Here is an 18,268-nt window from a genome sequence, read left to right as displayed (position 1 = left end):
ATGGGTATTTACATAATTTATGTTTTACAAAGACCACTGATGTATGTTTGCATAATAGACTGCAGCAGTGTCAACAGATCCATTGCAGCCCATGGTGTCAGCTCCCGTGAACTTCCAGTGGGCTTTTTTTCCCATTATTGGAGCCCTTGTGACAGAAAGAAAGAGCAGTAACTGATGAATCGCAGAGTAGACGGAGTGCCTGTCAAAGCTTCTTTGGCTGGCTGTAAACACATGGAAATCAAGCTGCATGCTCAGTCACCTAAGAAGTGTTCTGTATATGTTCATTCCAATTCTGTGAAGAAACAGCAGAGATGGTCCTTCCTGGTCATTCAAGTCCATTCAGTTCTCTGGTCTGGAGTCCCCCATTGCTCTCCACTCACTTTCAGCACTGCTGCTTTCATACTCTCCAGCTTTCTCCTCCTCGAAAACAAATACATTTTCTTACCACCACTTAGCCCCTCAGCGTGATCTGGTGGATCTGTGCTGCAGGTGCCTGTAGAAAGGCCTTGGGCTTTGTCACTAGTGTCACCTGGGCAGTCAAGCTTAGCACATCAGTGCTTTAGAGAGAAGCCAGTTAAAAGCTGCAGACCTTTGAGTTCTAGTGCAGGGTTCATCAGTCTCAAATGGTGTTTTTAACATTCTCATGATGAAGTTAATACCTCAAGGGGTTTTTAATCATGTGTGGCTAATGGCAGAAGTTTTTTTTTCCTCACAGCTAAGTAGGAGAACCCTGGCCAATGTTGAGTTACCCTGCAAAAGGGAGAACATTTGTAGCCCTCAGTCTGTAATGTTAGTAGACTAGCTAAATTCACTCTGGTGCTTTTGATGTAGGTGACTCCATGAAAACTGAAGGGAGCAGTTCATACCCTCCCAAAACAGAGCTGGAGAATGGAATCATTGCCAGCTCCAAACAGGAATTTCCTTCCTTTAATTTTCTCCACAGCCTGAACGCTGATGGGATGTAGCCTTATGCATAAGCTAATAATGGCTGGTGCTTCGTTTTGTAAGACATTTTATTAGAAAAGTTTATTTTTTTCCCCTCTGGTTGTATGTCTCCTTTCCATTTGTGTTGATTTGGTATTTGTCATCCCGCTGAACATGATAAGGGTTCATCAGTTTCTCTGCATGCTACTAATAAGATAATGCTTTTAAGCCGTTCGGTGTTTTCACATGAGACATGTTCCTCTTGCTGCAGATACTCAGCAGAGTGATGGCTCTAATCATCCTCTCTGTCAATAGCTGTCAGCTGTGATAGAGCTGGGTTCTGGCTGGCTGGATAAACCAGCAGTGGGAAATAGCGGATGTGCTGAAGAGTTGCCAAACTAGAGCAGCAGAAAAGACTAATTTAAACTTCCCATGCCAGAGCTGAAGCAACCTAATGCTGTGATGTTTTTCTCTAACTACTCTTGATATTCAGTCTAAAATGATTAATCCAGGATAATATCTTGCCACAGATTCTTTTCATTTCAATTCTGACTAAAATGAAATACTGGAAAGATTCAACAAACAAATGTTTCCTACTGATTCATCTAAGGACCAGAACTATCCTTTGGCATTATAACTAAACCTTTTTTGTCATTAGATTAAAAGAAATTAGGTGATGTCTATATTTAAGTTATTTCAATGTTTAATCTGTAATTAAACATCAGTTATTATTATATTCTATTAGAATCTCTTTCCGAAATTTTTAGTATAACGTTCTGTCTCTGCTCAAGATATAACAGAAGTACAAGGAACGTTTTAAATCCTCACTGTTGCTGTTAGGTTCTGGTGACTTCAGAATCTTGCAGCAGGAGTCTTGTCTGCCCAAGTTCCTTAGGGAGCAATGGGAATAACTGGAAGAATTTGACCAGCTTATAAAGAATGAGGAAGGATGAGAGCAGCATTTTTGCAGGGTGAAAAGAACATTTCAGATGTCTCTTAGAGATGCTTGTGATTATTTTTCTGTGCCTGCCATGCTGGAGGTTGATGCAGTGTTTGTGGTTATTCCATTCGGGGATTTGCTGGAGCTGCCCACAGTGCATGTGTTGAATGCCCCCTGCCTTGCTTCAAAGGCAGCTGAGCTACAAGGGCTCTGCCCTGAGTCACAGCTCTTAGGTGGGAGGGCAGCTATGCTGTGGTTTATTTTCTCCTTCTCACTCCCTATGGATATGACATCTGCTTATGCTAAAATGTGAGAGGGTGGCTTCCTAAGCAGTGAGCAGTCCATCTTCCTGCCCCTTGCTACTATCTCCTTGGGGAGACATGAAGAGACCTCATGCAGTGGGACAGAGCAGTTTCTATTGTCTCTTCTCTTTTACCTGGCACCCTGTTACTTAATTTGAGTCGTTCTTTCCGGTGTGTTTTGGGCCAGTTTGCTGCCAGGGTAAACCCAGGTAGTTAGAGCAGAGCCTGCTTCAGTTTGAGAGACACCTGTCCCTGTGTACCCTCTCTGACGGACAGGGCATGAGAGACCTGGGTTCAAGCACCCTTTCAAAATCACCTGCAGGAAGGATCTGAGCCTAGACCATCAGCTCTCATGGGTGCACAGTTTAAGTGCTGCCCCAGCTAGCACATGCCTCTCTGCTCCCTTACCATTTGGTGTGATCCCACAAGCCTGATCTGGCCAAGAAAGAGCAGACCTGCAGGCTATCCTCTGCCCCCACCACACACCCCAGGGCTTGTGTGTGCAGTGAGCTGCAGAAACAATCACATTGGAGGGCTTTTGGAGATAGAAACCGAAAGATGTAGGGAATCGTTACACCCCTAGGGCTGGGCAGCAGCTGAATGGGAACTCTGAGAATCTCAGTGGTGCATAAACACCCAGTTTGGGCAGCTAGCCTGGCACATGGAAGCCTAAACTTCCCCGGGGATTGGTGCTGCCAGTGCACAGGTTGTAACCTACTCAGGCCTGACCTTACTCTTAAGCTTTATGATGTCTTCTGTGGCATGAAGAAACTGTACAAGCTTCTTGGATATGACCTGGGAGGTTTTCAGTACTTGTCATGGTTTGAGATTCCCAAAATCCAATTTCCTAGTCCAAGCCCCTCTCTCACATCTCAACTCAGTGTAAGATGTGGTTTTTTTCCAGACAACCACACGAGACTCAAAGTGGGGGAAAGGGAATATATTACAGTGACTGTACAAATAAATACTACAATACATTATATACAGTCTTAATTATCTCTACCATGACATAAGTATTTACAATGGATCAAATCTCTTCTCTCCTCCAAATAAAAGTCCAGGAGAGAAGAAGGAAAGATCCTTTCCACTCTCAGAGCAACAGTTTCTCTAGGGCAGCAGTCATCCATCCTCTTCTCATGCATGCAGCAGCCATGACTAGATCTCTGCCAGCACACACGAGGGGATATCCAAGCCCCCTCGGCCCTGTCGTCTCCAAGCGAGGGGTCTTCCATGGGCTGTGTTTCCCAGGACAAAGGGGCGCTATCACCATGTCATATCACGAAGCTCCGGGGTCTTCGCGACAGTCCGAAGCTCCGGGGTCTTCGCGACAGTCCGTATCTTCAGGGGATTCAAATTCCCCTTTGCAGAGCTCCTGTGCTCTGCCTCAGGCTGCCACCTTGGCAGTAGTGGCGAGGGGGGGGCGGAAGCCAAGGTCACACCCCTCTGCATTCCTCCCGGAGCTGTCTAGCTCCTTTCTGCAGTGCTACTGCAGTTCACCCCTCCCTCAGAGGTGAGGGGTCTCCAAGGAGTTTGGGGTTCTTATTCAGTTCTTACCCAAACTCTGTGGAACTCAGTTCTCTCTCTCTCTCTCTGCTGGCTCTTTTTCTCGAGCAACTCTGAATCTTCCTTGGCTGCATGCTGTTTACTGTTCCTTCAGTTATCTCTTGGCTCTTAGCCACAATCTCTGGACGCTGCCGCTGTTGCTCTGTCTCAGCTCACTCATGGTGGAGAAAACTTTCTTAGCTTTCAGCTGCAAGCACCTAGCCCAGCTTTATGCTGTTCCCGGTCCCTGCAGCTCCCCCCAGCCAGGGGCTGGGGGGCCCCAGAGGCCCCAAGGGGCTCCGAGTCCCCTTCCTCATGGCATTCACAACATGGCTACCTTCTTCTACAACCAAACTACAACAACTTTCTTTTCCGTTCTGGTTGTGATATGTTTATATTTTGCAGAAGTGTTCATTGGGTAAAACTTCAAAACTTCAATGGTCACCACCCCCTGGGGTTTTACCATTTTATAAATGCAGGGGGGAAAAAACTATTTCTCCCCACGGCAGTACTGCTTTTCAGTTCTAGGCCTGAGGGCTGAGAGACATGTGCCCAACTTGAAGGAGATGGGTAATAGTATTTATTTTTGTGATACAAGTCCTGTCTAAAGTTTGACAGATGAAGTGCAAATCCTTGCTGTAAGTTGAACTGATACTACTGCTACTATAACATCATTTTCAGGCCTTTCACAAAATGGAGCTTTGTCTGTTTAGAGCTGCAGAACTAAATTAAAATCCTCATTACAAATGTCAATTAGCAGTTAATGAAAATGCTGGATATTTGAAACACAGAAATTTTTAAGCAAGAGAAGGTGCAGTTTTCCCTTAGGGAAAAGAGTGCCAACAGCACATGCTCCTTTTCTTCTCGAGAAATTAAGGAGTGTCTGGGGGAGAGGAGTTGGGATGGCTTCAAATGTTTTCGTACTCCCTTCCAAAATAAGTTTATAGTTTCCTCATATACAATTTAATTAAGCCTTCGATTTGACCTTTGTATTGAGCAATGAAATTTAACTGGGAAAGATGTGGGTTGGAGAGCACAAACAAAGCACGCCCCACATCAGCCAGTGTGAGAACTGTTTCAGTAACCAAAACTAATGAGATCACCAGGACAAAAGCAACAGCCAAAGCATTTTCAATTATTACTAATATTTTTCTTCCTTGAGACAGTTTATATTTTTCTTAATTACAGCTTTGAGCCGTGGCATGATATTTAGCAGATGCCTTCAGCACTTGGCATGCTGATCATTTGCACACTGCAAACTGGCAGGGGCACCTAATCTTTGAAGTCTAGAGCACACATTCATCTTTAACCATAAAGGTCAGCCCTGCATTCCTCACATCCCCCCAGACTCCCATTAAGTTTAATAGGAGTTTTGAGCATGTCAGGCATGCGATATCAGGATCGCTCTCAGTCTTCATGATATTACTAGTGAGGCATGTACAGAATTTCTAAACTTAACTAATTAATTGCAGCACACAGTGATGGCAGAACGCAGTCACAGAGTTTTTGGTTGTTTCTTTTATTACAAGAAAGTTACAATGAATGTTCAACAGATTTACTGGGAACATCATGTTTTACAGATACTTCCATGCTGTGTTTCAGGATATCACGTCAGCTGTGCTGCACTATGTACGAGGTATCTGGTGAACTAAACAAGCTTAAACATTGCAACCACAAACATGTGCCTAGGACTAGACTAAAAACAGATGTTTCCAGGAAATGTAAAAGATGTTTGGCATGTTTAAAGCTTGTACTTTCAGCTTGTCTGCATTTGAATAAGTCCTGTATTAGTGTAAACAAAATGACAAAATCTTTTCTTGCAAATGACTGATTCATTAACACAAACACAAGGTTTGTTAGGTTATTTCTTCCCAAGGAAAAGATGAATTGTTTTATGTTGTCATTTACCGTGGCAGAAGCTGAGGCAGTTGTATGTGCAGGTTTACTTTTTATCCCTCAGAACTAATGCAGTTTTATTGTGGCTCCTGAAAATCATGCAGCGTTTGCTATGGCAGCTCTGTATCGAAAGACGAACACATACAGTGACAGGTTTCCTTAGAGTATGTCCTGTTCTCTCTGTAAATGTATATATTGTATTCAAGTGCATATAGAGCAAAAGATTGTTTGGTAATGGGGAAAGGAGCTGCTTTTTCGTGTAAGTTTGTCTTCTAGGTACCTGAAATCTCAAATTGTCTCATAGTTGTTCCTGCTTTTATTATTGCCTTTTTTTTCCTTTGTTGCATTTGACTTTAGTTCTGAAAGTTCCAGCCAGTGTTATTTCTTGAAGAGAGTGGGTGTGGTTCTTCTCAGGATGAAGAATTTGCATCCAAAATGCACAAAATATGCAGGAAATAAAGTAGTTCTCACACTGGTCTACAGGAGAGGTAATCTGCCAGAGATCACACAGAGTTTAATGCAGAATTAAAATCTGGACCTAGATAATCCTAGTCCTCTCCCCTCAAGGCCAACTTCACTCACTCGCTCCTTAAAAAGAGAAACAGAAAGATCTTCAGAACCGAAACAGAACACATCAGTTGACCCCCATAATGTTGTCCCCCAGCTCTTCTGGGGAGGCTGGCCTGAACCTAGTGCCACTCAGGAGTTAAGTGGGGAGGGTGACCTATGCAGTTGGTATTTCTTCCATTTTCTGATTAAATGGTTTTTTTCCTCCTAACGCCAAGTTTCCGTAAGAAGGTGTGTGGGGAAAAGCTTCTATAGACACCATATTCTCAGGCTGAAATAGAAAATGGTAGAACAGTACATACATGGGAGACTGCAGAGCTGTTCGTTATTTCCTTCTGCTAACTCCAAAAGGGATATATTACACCCACTTTTTACTGACTGGTATTATATAGTGGACAATAACAGACTCCAGAATTTGGAGAATTGGATCACGAGTTATCACACCTCAGGAGTTCTCACATTCCCGTTTCCATTTCTCTGATGCAGCTGTAACTGGAAATAATTAGGGCTGGTCTTAATGTCAGCATAATGGATTATTTGGAAATTGTTGGTACGTTTTATGGCGACAGCTTTGTTTTGTTTCAGAGCTTCTTCCTTTGAATATGTAAAAGTAATTTCAGCTTTTGCTACCAGAGGTGATAAAAAGCTAATAATAACACTGCAGCATCTACTGTAATTTAAGAGCCTGTTCCACCAAGTTGCACCTAGCTTTAATTTTCTTATGAAGCTGTCAGCCAAACCCAAGCCTGTGATCGAAGGGAAATTTATCAAGCAACTGAGTTCCAGTGTGGAGAGAACTGCAGGTGCTGACCAGTTCACTTTAAACCTGCATTATGAGTATCATTACAACCATGATTAGGCATTCAAGACCAAGGCATTAATTTGCTATCGTAGATGCTGACATTATGTCTTTTCAAAGCACGGTGTTTGCATGAAAATCTAGGAAGAAATAGACAGGCCTGACTTGATGTAATTAATGTGGAAAAGCAGAAATAAACAATCTCCCCTTCTTTTGTCTCCCCAAATAGCTGGGTTGGAAGTTCTCCCTAGAAGTTCATGGTGTAAAACTGATGGAAACGTGTTCAGAATCCCCTCTTTGATATGGGCATGGTGGATTGATGAGCATGGATTTGCTGCTGTCAGTGCGCCACTCCATTAGAAACCAGCCTGCTGTAATTAACATTTACAAGACTAGTCTGGCAGACCTCTCTGGTTTGTTTTTATTCAGCATCCCCTGCCAGGGGCTGTACACTTGTCTGGTAAGAAGGTCTGTAGCCTTAGATGGATGCAGGCAGCACAGCTGTTGGTCAGTGACAATGGCAGTGGTGGAGGAGCAAGTACTGGGGCCCCAGCAGGTTCTTCCCCAGGCACTGGTGCCTTGGCCCTGCTCTACAAAGTAGGGTCTGCCAGAGACCCTCTGCTCGGTGTGACGGGGAGGGCAAAAAGGGCTGAATCTTAAGGGTGCTGGGACAGCTCAAACACAGGTTTCTCCAAAACTGATCCTACTTCCTCGGTGGGAGATCAGCCAATTCACCTGCCCTTCCCTTCTTGCTCTTTTCCTTTGCTCCACAAGTACTTTCTCTGTCTGCAGCAGGGAGTCTTTGCATTTATGCTTCATCTCAATGGACATGTCTGGGCATGTCTCAGGAGATGAGGAGGGTCCAGTGGCACTGGCAGATCTTTGCAGGGAAAGGCTCCCTCACACTGATTGTTTACAGTCGCAGAGAAAGGGCTGAACTCAAGTCAGATCAAGAGAAGGACAACAATGGAAAGAGGTTTGGTCATCCCTTGGCAGGACCATCGGAAACATAAATAGTTTAAAACAGACCTTGCTGATATTGTTCCTTAGAGAGCAACAGTATGCAAGTACACCAAGAAATAGTTACATATTTGATAATTCCCAGCAGTAGCAAACTGCAAATCATTTGGCCTAGGAGGGGGGAGCTAACAGTTGGGGTGTCAATATGACTTGAACTTGTGTCAGATAACCTGGTAATAATCTAAAAAATAATCATGTTGTTTCGCCCCTGTAACATTACTGGCGAAGATTAAGGTGTGCTTTAACGTATGACTCACCAAACGCATTTGAAAGGCATGCTCAGCCCTCACTATAGGGGAGGTTTCCTGTTCCTAAATTAGATGAGAGTGACAGTTTTGATCTCCCTTTCATCCTAAGCTGGTCTCTCTGAGGAACGGTATTGATCCGTGTAAGTATTTATGAGTAGTTCAGTGCCATCAGAACAGCACATGCATTACTGGGTAGCAATCTGTGGTTAGATCTTTGAGGTGAAGATAATCCTGAATGCTCTGAAGAGCGGGGTCAAGTAATTTTCATTATGTGCTTTGTTTATACCGTCAAGATATTAGTTTAACAGCAGTTAACACGGATGAAAGTTCAGCTGAGGAAGTGGACTCAATCCCCTGGACTAGCTGAGCTGTTGTTCCCTGTGCTCAGAGTAATCACGGGGCCAGGAGGAACTCTGACTCAACAGACCTTGTCCTCAGCAAGAGTCCCAAAAGGCTGCTTTGGCAGTCAGCTGCCTTCACTAAGTATCCTTTTTGGCAGGATTTGAATATTCGCACTGGGAGCCTGGATGAGGAACAGCACAGTAGCTACTGCAGTGGCTGTGTCACCATCACATTGCAGTGATAAATAAACAGCATAGAATAATATTCATCTGCCAGCATCCAAAAGGCCATCACATGTGTCAGCCTGAGGTTAGCTGGCACCTTCAGAGATTTTAACCACTCCATTTCTGGGAAGGAGAGAGGGACTGATGGTGAAAGGAAGTTTCTAGCAATGGAGAAAGCTTCTAATTGGGAACCATAAAGCCTTTAAAATGCAGAAAGTAAATACTAGAACAGATCAAAGCTGTGGGATTTGGTTGGTTGTTTTTATGAAGTCATACTCTGTGGGCTGCATTCATGAGTGCTGAACATCTGGGGTTCGCTTTGTTGAGACTGGAGTTTCATTTCTGTGCTAGTCGTCACACTGACACTTTATTTTTTCCCAGCATGATCACTATTTTTTGCCTTCTGAATGTCAGCAGTAGACTGAACTTTACCTATATCTGACTCAGAAAAAGATTTAAGGGGAAAAACTCATTTAACTCAGAGTTTCTCAGCCAAAATCCTGGAGTGAGTAAGCAACAGGAACTCTGAGGAAACTGGAATAAAACATGAATTCTTTACACTGCTAAAATTTGGGCCTTAAAAAATAAATATAGGATTGAAAAAGATTTTGACTAGAAGTTGGGCTATTTTTATTTAGTTTTAAGAAAGGAGAAAACAGAACATTTTAAATAAAATTCCAGGTTTGCACAATTAGATGCCCGATGAAAATTGGCCATGAATAGCATCGGAAGATACTTTGCTGTGAAGACAGAGAGAGAATTCAGAATGCGGTCCTTTCCCTGGAAAAGATAAAGGCAGAGTTTTCTAATGTATTATTTAACACTTGTTAGGCAGTGCATTAAGCAGTCACTGAGAGGAAAGCTTTTAAAAACCAACAGCCTCTCTGATAGCATTAAATCTTACCTTAGATTTTTTGTTAAGTCAATAGTAAGAAAATAAATGAATTAATACATTTCAGTCTACCCAATTTATAGATGCCAATCAAGTTACAATGCTGGATATGGCCAGCCCAAGGAGGGGAATAGATTTACCTGAGTGAGGTCTTAATTTAATCAGCTGGCCCTAGAGAGCTGAAGTCAGCAGGCTAGGATGATAGAAGAGGCAGCAGAGAAATAGCACCTTTACTGCAGTTGCAAAGGAGAATGACAGTGATGGAAAGGACTCTGGGCAGTGTCAGAACACACCTATTTCCATGATTTATTCTTAATTTACTTTAATGACAGTCTGAAGGTTGTCCATTTTTCTTTAAATGTCCTCAGAATACTGATATTTTCTAAACATTTGGAGCATGCTTTTTCTCCCCCTCCTTTCTGTTAGCTCCATTGCAGGTTGGAATCAAAGAGGAGCTAGAGACACATTTTGCCATAAGGAATTTGGAGTGCACTGTCAGGCTACTCTTTTTCCACTGTATCCCTTGCCAGCCAGTGTCCCTTCCCTGCAGTCCCTCTTGAGTGAGGTCTAGGAATCACACATTCCTCTGGGATTAATGTTGATATTATGATAAAATGGAGGAATCCATTGCATTTCTTTTGCAATTTATTCTGGCGGAAGAACAATGTGTGCTTTCCCAATACAATAGCTCATTTTTATTACCAAGTGAATTTATTGATGGTTGTTCAGAACTAGTGACATGCAGACAATGATCTCAGATTGCATTTACATTTCTGGAGTACTTTCCATCTTTCCAATTTCTGCCAGGAACTTGCTTCTGTGATTCAGAGTTTTTATTTTAAGATTGGACTGTTTTTTCATCTGCATTACAAATCTATGCCTTTTGCTTTCTTGTGTATGTGCACTGCTTTCATTAGTATCAGAAATTCTTTAAGCTTGGACTTGAACGTTTATTGTTAATTATAAATTCTTCCAGGTAGGCATTTGTTTTTTGCCAAAAACTCAGGTGTGTTTTTACAGACTGACTGTAAAATTGTCATCCCTTCAGCAGATGATATAGTGGGTTTTTTTCATTCTCCACAATGCCAGTGAGAGGGTTCAAGGGCAATATGATCTCAGTAATACTTGCAAATATCTTGGGAATGTTTAGATAACTGGAGACTAATCCTTTTGTCATTAAAAAAAAAAAATCCATGTTTTTACAATAAAGAACTACTCCTACTTTCTTCTGAATCCAGTCCTTTATATAAAAATGGGTGGAATTGCCCCAAAATGCATCTGGAAGGGGACTTACAAAAAGGAGGGGGAACAACTCTTTACACGGGCATGATTTGAAACAAAAAGAGGAAAGATTAGTTTAGATCCTAGGAGGATGTTCTTTACTCAGAGGGTGCTGAGGCACCCTAATAGGTTGCCCAGAGAAGCTGTGGCTGCCCCATCCCTGGAAGTGTTCCAAGGCAATGTTGGGTGGGGCTCAGAGCAACCTGGGATAGCAGTTGGCACCTCTGCCCGTGGCAGGGGGTTGGAACTAGAAGATCTTTAAGGTCCCTTCCAACCCAATCCTTTCTATGATTCTATTAAGTCCATATACTTTCCAGTCTCCTCTGGCACCATCTCACCAGCTTGGCAGTTGCTTCACTGGGATCTGTTACTAAACCACTCAGTTGTAACATGGTGTTTTAAAGCATGAGACACTTCCCATCCCAGGTGAAACCGAAGGTATTTTTCGTGAGAGAAGGTCAGGCTCTGAGAGCAGCCACTGCAATGCAGAATACCTGTTATTCTGCTTAGGCAGTGTCTGTGAGTAGCCAAGTAGAGCCAGGCAGTCAGAGAAGACTTGCTGAGCAGAGCGGTGGGTGCTGAGGACAGAGGAGCCACACTGGGTCCAAATGCAACATTAGTGCAAGTGCCCCATCACTTGCTATACACATTTCAGTTGTTCAGAGTGAGTATACAACACGTTCCAGCAACAGAACTTAAAACCCCTGTTTAAAAGATTTGTGATTAATCTTACATTTACTTTTGTGTTTTCAGATATACTCAAGGACAAGAAAACCCATCCAGAGAACAGAAACGAACCAAAACCAACTGTGAAAAAGATTGACACCACAACCACCAGAAGCACTGTCAAATCATCCTCCAAACACAGTGTAAATGGAAGTGGGAGCAGCCCAGCCCTGAGCCCCTCCCTTGTTTTAGCAGCACTGGCAGTTCTGTGGCATTGTCTGCTGTAGCTGTGTTGCCTTGCAGCCACTGTGCTACTGCTTCTGTTCTCTGTCATTTATACCTGCAGTCTTACCCAACAGAAAACAAAACTAAATGGCTCTCTAGTTTATGTGGTGTGTTAGAATAAATATGAAATGCTGTGCTGGAGTTGGCAGATACCAAGTGTCATCACTTACAATATCTGGAGATAGCCTTTGGCAAAGCCCACCCAAGATACAGAGGGGATGGTGACAAGGATCTGAGTAGCTTAAGTTATGGGGTAGAAGTAATGGAAAACACAGAAACTATGTATGGGCGTGTTACTGCTTTTATCGATTTCATTTGCAAGAATTTGACTGGCTGGTTTTGTTTGTTTAATTTTTCTGATAAGTTATATGAATGGTCAGTCTTCAAATTCAAGCCAATCCATACTTTATGTTTTCAGTGAACAGCTAACAAGCTGTGTCTACAGTTCATAGAATGTTAAGGGGTTGGAATGGACCTTAAAGATCATCTAGTCCCAGTGCCCCTGCTATGAGCAGCAACATCTCCCACTAGAGCAGGTGAAGTACTCTCTACCAGCGTGATGAAATTCCTGAGTGATCAAGAAGTTCAAAGCATGTTTGAAACTTCTTTTCACTCTTACTATTTAGATTGTAGGAAGCAACATAAAAGTGTATGGTGTGTCTAATATATCAGTATAGTTGCCTTAATTATGGAAAAAAATAGAACCACTTTGTTTACTGAGGGATATAGATAGGGAGTTTCCCTGCCCCACAAAATGTCATTAACAAATGCTTAAGCATATGTTCAAGGCTTATTGGACGAATGTCCAGCAAAGGGAAACATAAATAAACATAATAATGTTTTATCCACTTGAATGCAGCTCTGTACAGAGGAAAAAAAAAATAATTCAGTTCAAACTTACTTTGCCTATATGATGTTACATACCAACTCAAGTTTTCCATAAAGATCCCAGCGATATAAATTATTGGGAACTCCCATTAGACTCTAACTAGATTTTGTGCAGTATGGGTCCCTGAAATCAACTATTTTATAAACTGTGTATTATTTAATTACATTTAATGTTTAAAATTTTGTATCACGTTAGGTGTAAATGTAAAACACACTGAAATCTAGAACATTCTCTGTTTTGCCTCATCTTGATTGCTACCTTAGAAAATGTCAAATGTGCATTATTATATTACAAGGCTTTGTTTTTTAATCAATGATACATTGATGTGTTTTAAGTTTTTGGATGAAAAAGTACTATAATAACTTCTAATGGGTTAAGAGTTAATGTGTGTTTTCCAACAAGTGTTTACAGTGCCATTGAATATATGTATACAAACACAACTGTTGAATACAGTGATTAATATGATAAATATATGAAACATTCTAATTGTTACACTTACTACATTTCATAACTATTACAACAGTTTAATGGCCATTTTCATGTTGCAGACTATTATTATGTACAGTTTTGTAAGATTTGATGTAAAACACTTGCCTTTGTTTTTTTGTAAAACATCTCTTTGATACTTGGAGTTACACAGTCACTGACATTACTCAAAAGAAGAACCCTGTATCTTACTAACCAGCTTCAGGCTTTTTATTGACAACTTTGATTATAAAAGCCTGACTTAAAGAAGATGCCGTGTGCCAGTGCTGCTGCTGGATGTTATTACAAAGTGGCGATAATTCAGAATAAGAATAGAATAGATGAACAAAGGCTCACTACACTTTGTTTTCAGACAGTATTAGTAAACTTGTCTAGTTACATTTGCAAAGGTGGGGCTTGAGTCCAATTTCTAATTTGGGCTCTTAGATCATATTTGCCGATGTAAAGGTATGATCAGAACCATGGACACACCCAGCTGCGAAGGCAGCTTCTCTAAAGCGGCAGCAGCTCAGTTTTCTAAAAGATAATTGCATTTTAATGTTGAAACAAGTAGATAAAATGGAAAAGGTACTTGCATTAACATGAAGTATTTTGTATTTTAATTCTGATTTTTCAAAATGATAAGGATATTACTATCTCTAATCAGGGCTTCCCAGTCAGATCAGTGAAAATCAGTTTTCCCAAAAGTAATGAAATGGCTGTCCTGTGTTTTCCAGAGTTTGTGAGCTGCACCAGTCCATGGAACCATAATTAAATATGCTGCTTCTTGTATTCGTTTTCAGTACCCTTTGGAAAAGTGCTATGGTACCTGAGGAGGTGTGCAAGTTGTGTCATTTGTACAGTGACAGAACTCTGTAATGCCTTGCAGTCCTAAAGAGTGTGTTGTGATGGCTATTGGTGGAGAGGCTGCCCTGTGTACACACAGAGATGTTCTTCAGGTGCTGACACCACCTGCTCCTGGGGTAACACCAACCACTGTGGTTTCACTGGAGCAATTCATGTCTGATGCTTGTGAACCTGACTCCTAATTTAGTTTTCTCACACTTGAGATGCTCAGTCACCATTCAAGCAGGTGCACCCACATTTGCACACTGTCAGAATTCCTATGGACAGAGGTTTCAGGGCTGGGCTCTGATCCTGCCAGATTTCAGCTGTGCAGCTTAGAGTTTTCAGTTTTTCTCACCTTCAGAGAGGGAACTTGAATACCCAGAGTTAAGTGTCTTTCTGAGGTGTGTTCTGTGAAAGATTTTGAGTGGTGATCCCACTCATGTTCATCTGCAGCAGAGGGAGCTGCAGAAACCCTTCAGGAGTAATGGATGGAATAACACAACCCATTTGTTGCTGCTAAATGTCATAATCTTGCCAACCAGAAACCTCTGAAAAATCAAGTGTTTGAATTTGGAGGTTGGCTGGCAAGTATTTGTGTGATGTAGCGCTCACCTCAAGCTAAACAAGAGAGCCCTTTTAAAGTTTCTGTAACAAAACAGAACAGGTTCATACCTTGGGATGAGAGAGAATCAACTCGTTTCTTTGGACTCAACCAATGTTTTAATAGACACAAAATGTTGCAGAATGAGGAAAGAGGACTCCACATCAATTAATACATTTCACATTAATACATTTTACATTGTAAGAAGAGTACTGGTCAAACCAGCATGAAATATGTTCATAATTTGTATCAAAAATGGTGCAGTTTTTAAGGGCAATGCAGTGTATTTCTACTAATTGTAGAAATGGTAATTTTTTTTCCCCAGGATCAGTTGCATTTACATATTTAAAATGAATGTTTTCCATCAAACAAGGCATCTATACCAGGAAAGGCAAAACCAACTGTCCGTGTCAGATAAAGGACGTATTCCTTTTCAGATGAATAAGATACTTGGTTTACAAAACCTTATTTTGTTATCCAGAACACTGTAATTATGATGCAATTACAAAGGTTGAAATTCAAAATATTTTTCAACTTGTTTATGTCATCTCAGCGTAAAAGAAGGTACCAGTCTAAGAGCATTGCTGTAGCCTTGCCTAACAGTTATGAGTTGTATTTTTGATTGTTTATTGTTTTGCTATGGCTTCCTTTTAATATTTTGCTGTGCCCACATTTGTGAATGCCGGCATTGGACGGTAACTGCTGTCATACATTTGTGAGTAAAATCAATCTGCAATTTTCTGTTGGTAGCGGTGGAGGCTTCTTACCAGATCAGACGAAACTGTTGTAGTGTCAGTTCTTAGTGTTTCACTGCTCCTGGGGCTCTGTGTTACACCAGGTTCCTGTAAGAGGTTCAGAAGGTCTGTGTGTCACTAGTCCCCTTCCTGGCTGTGGAAGTGTGAGGGAAGAGTGAATCTGGGTGGTCAGAGATGTGGGTGGCTGCAGGGGCCAGTGCATGGCCACGTCCAGCTGCCTTCTCGGAGGCCCTGAGACAGGTGTTCTCAGCTGATTTCAAGTGGCTTTTACACCTCTCCAAATCAGCTCATGGAGACTGGCCAGGCAAAGAGCAACACAGAATCTAGAGCTTGCACTTTCAGGCAACTCCACAGACACCTGCTAGGAACTGGACTGGATTTTGCAATTTAGATGCTTTACACAGTCTGGCCTCTCCTTTTCAACCTTGCATTTTTTTCTGCCTTGCACACTGCCAGTGTTATGCCCTGTTTTCTGGCGCCCCAGGTACTTTGTCATTGCATGAGGAACTGTGATTCTGATCTTGCAGTAATGAGCCTTTTGAGGTGCAAATGTCTGTCAGAGCTTGATAAGGGCAACACAAGTAATACTGTCCAGCTGCATTGGCTTCAGAGGCTCTGTGTATGGGAATCTGCCTGTGAGATTCACATCTTTCTGATCTCTTAAATCAGATCTGTATTTAATGTATCCCTATTTTCTTTTGATACCAAGACTGCAACGTGTATCATAATTTTAAATTTGACTCCCTAATTCTGTATGAGTCTTCTCAATATTGTCCTAATGGATGTTGTGCACAGACTTGATTTTAATGTTAATTGAACCTTTTTGCCCAGATTTGCTGAGCTATTCTTATTCAGTATTGCACACTATTAGTGTTAAGCAAGATGTGTTCAAGTGAAAGGGGATGAAACACATATTGAAGTAAGATACTGAGTAGGACAAAAATCCAGAAAGTTCCTATGTTCCTGAAATGGACTCTTCACATTAAACAAAATTTGAGGTTTAAGCTGAAATTACAGTTGAAATTTCCTAACTCGCATGGTGTCAGTGGGATTTCAACCTTTTATTGAAAATCAATAAGTACTCTACCCATTTTTTTTCAAGTGGGAATTAATTGATAGAGATGTTTTCCCCATGTCTCTGGACGTGGCTAGACTCAACTCTGTAGAAGTTGAGTCCTGCACATTGAGCATCACAGCACCGTAAGTGCTTAGTGTTACGACTGGCCAAACATCTGGGGCATTTATTTTCATTTTATAGCATTTCACTGCTCTAGTGCTTCTTGCAATGGCATATGGCCTTTGTGTTAATGAAAACTGAAACATCTTAGAGTCAATGTCATTATTGCTCAGACATGTGCTAGTCAAAAAGAACACAAGAAGGTCTTCTTCCCATTTCCTCAGAAGTCTACAATTATTCCCAGTACCGAATTCTCTTCTTGTTTCCACTGTCACTCTCTAGATAACTACAATTAAATTGTATTAAATATTAAGCCACCAAAAAATAAATACTAGCCAAGAGATTGTAATAAATAGAGAATAAACTCAGAAAAGGATCCTGCATTTAAAAATTGGTAATTCTCATTATCAACACTAGATGGATTTCCCCCCATAGAAATCATGTCATACCCCTTTGAGAGAAGGGCACATCAAAGAGAGGCCACTCATGCTTTCATGATGTGCATGAATTACTTCATTAAATACCCTCTAACAACCACATTGGTCTTTTTTTTTTCTGTGCACAAAATATTAATACTACCTTGCAAAATTATACCGTTTGCACTTAATCATTTCAATTAATCTTTAGTAAATTACCCAGTACTTTGTAATTATATTTGCAGCTAATTTAGTGCCATCTTAAAATAATTCGTTGCATAATATAAGCAATTAACATTTATTCAGGGTTTTTTTCTGTTGCAGGGGGACATATAAATTATTCTCAGTGGCCTTTCTGTACACCTAATTAGCACCTGTTTGAATTATTCTACAGGCTATGGACACTTCATCTGAAAAAAGAATGCATTGCTAGTTTTGCGAACTCCTTGTAAATACACAGTTGTAAAAATTCCTTTTCAGGGGAAGTGTGTTTTCATACGTCTTCTGGGTTTATGAGCTAAGCTAGGCTTTTAGGCTATTGCACCTAGAGTAGTTACTGCCATTTTTAATACAGTTAAAATAAAAGTAGTCTGATACTTCTTTCCCATAATTAAGTACAATATCCCAGATTTGTAGCCTGTTTTATTCAGTAATGAGAAAGGAAAGCAATGAGACTTCAAGAATATAGATCTTAGTGTAACTTTCACATTTCTATAAATGCATATACAGTTTTACTAATCAGGTTATCAGAAGTATTGCTGTGCTGGAATGTTGAGGGTGCTGTATTAAACTTGTGGAAATTAAACCAGATTGCTTCAATCTGTAAGTTTCTGTAGGTGAATCTGTAAGCAAGCTCCTAAGTAAGTGGTAATTTTCTATTTAAATGCACAGAATACTGAGGAAGATGACTTGATCTTTCTAAAAAGGAGAACTGAAAAAACTCTCAAACAATAATAAAAAACAAATAATAAAAAACTCTCAAACAATATAAAATATTTACAACCTCCACACATATTAGATTGGGAAATCAAAATAAGAGACTTTTCTTAGGGTATGAAATGTTGCAGCAGATCCTCAGCTCCTGTGAATCAGTGTTAGCTCCTTCGTTTTCAGCTCAATGAGGAACATTTACCACAGCATATTATCTAGCCCAAGAATGCAAATTTCTGCCCATCTTTTTCCAGATGC

General features: G+C 41.0%; 1 protein-coding gene across 3 annotated transcripts in view; it reads left to right on the top strand.

Moving 5' to 3' along the window:
- The window catches only part of LOC113955844 (glypican-5-like), a 408,368-nt gene extending 390,467 nt beyond the window's left edge, over positions 1–17,901 (top strand). For all 3 annotated transcript variants that reach the window (XM_027661787.1, XM_027661786.1, XM_027661785.1), the window contains one exon: positions 11,731–17,901. In XM_027661787.1, the coding sequence (XP_027517588.1) occupies positions 11,731–11,930 (200 nt within the window). In that variant the 3' untranslated portion in view covers positions 11,931–17,901. The remainder of the gene's footprint in view (positions 1–11,730) is intronic.
- Positions 17,902–18,268: the final 367 nt, after the last annotated feature.

This window comes from Corapipo altera, unplaced genomic scaffold (assembly GCF_003945725.1).
Source record: "Corapipo altera isolate COAL_440 unplaced genomic scaffold, ASM394572v1 175, whole genome shotgun sequence".
In the NCBI taxonomy this organism is placed as follows: Eukaryota; Metazoa; Chordata; class Aves; order Passeriformes; family Pipridae; genus Corapipo; species Corapipo altera.
This window is presented reverse-complemented; position numbering and strand designations above follow the sequence as displayed.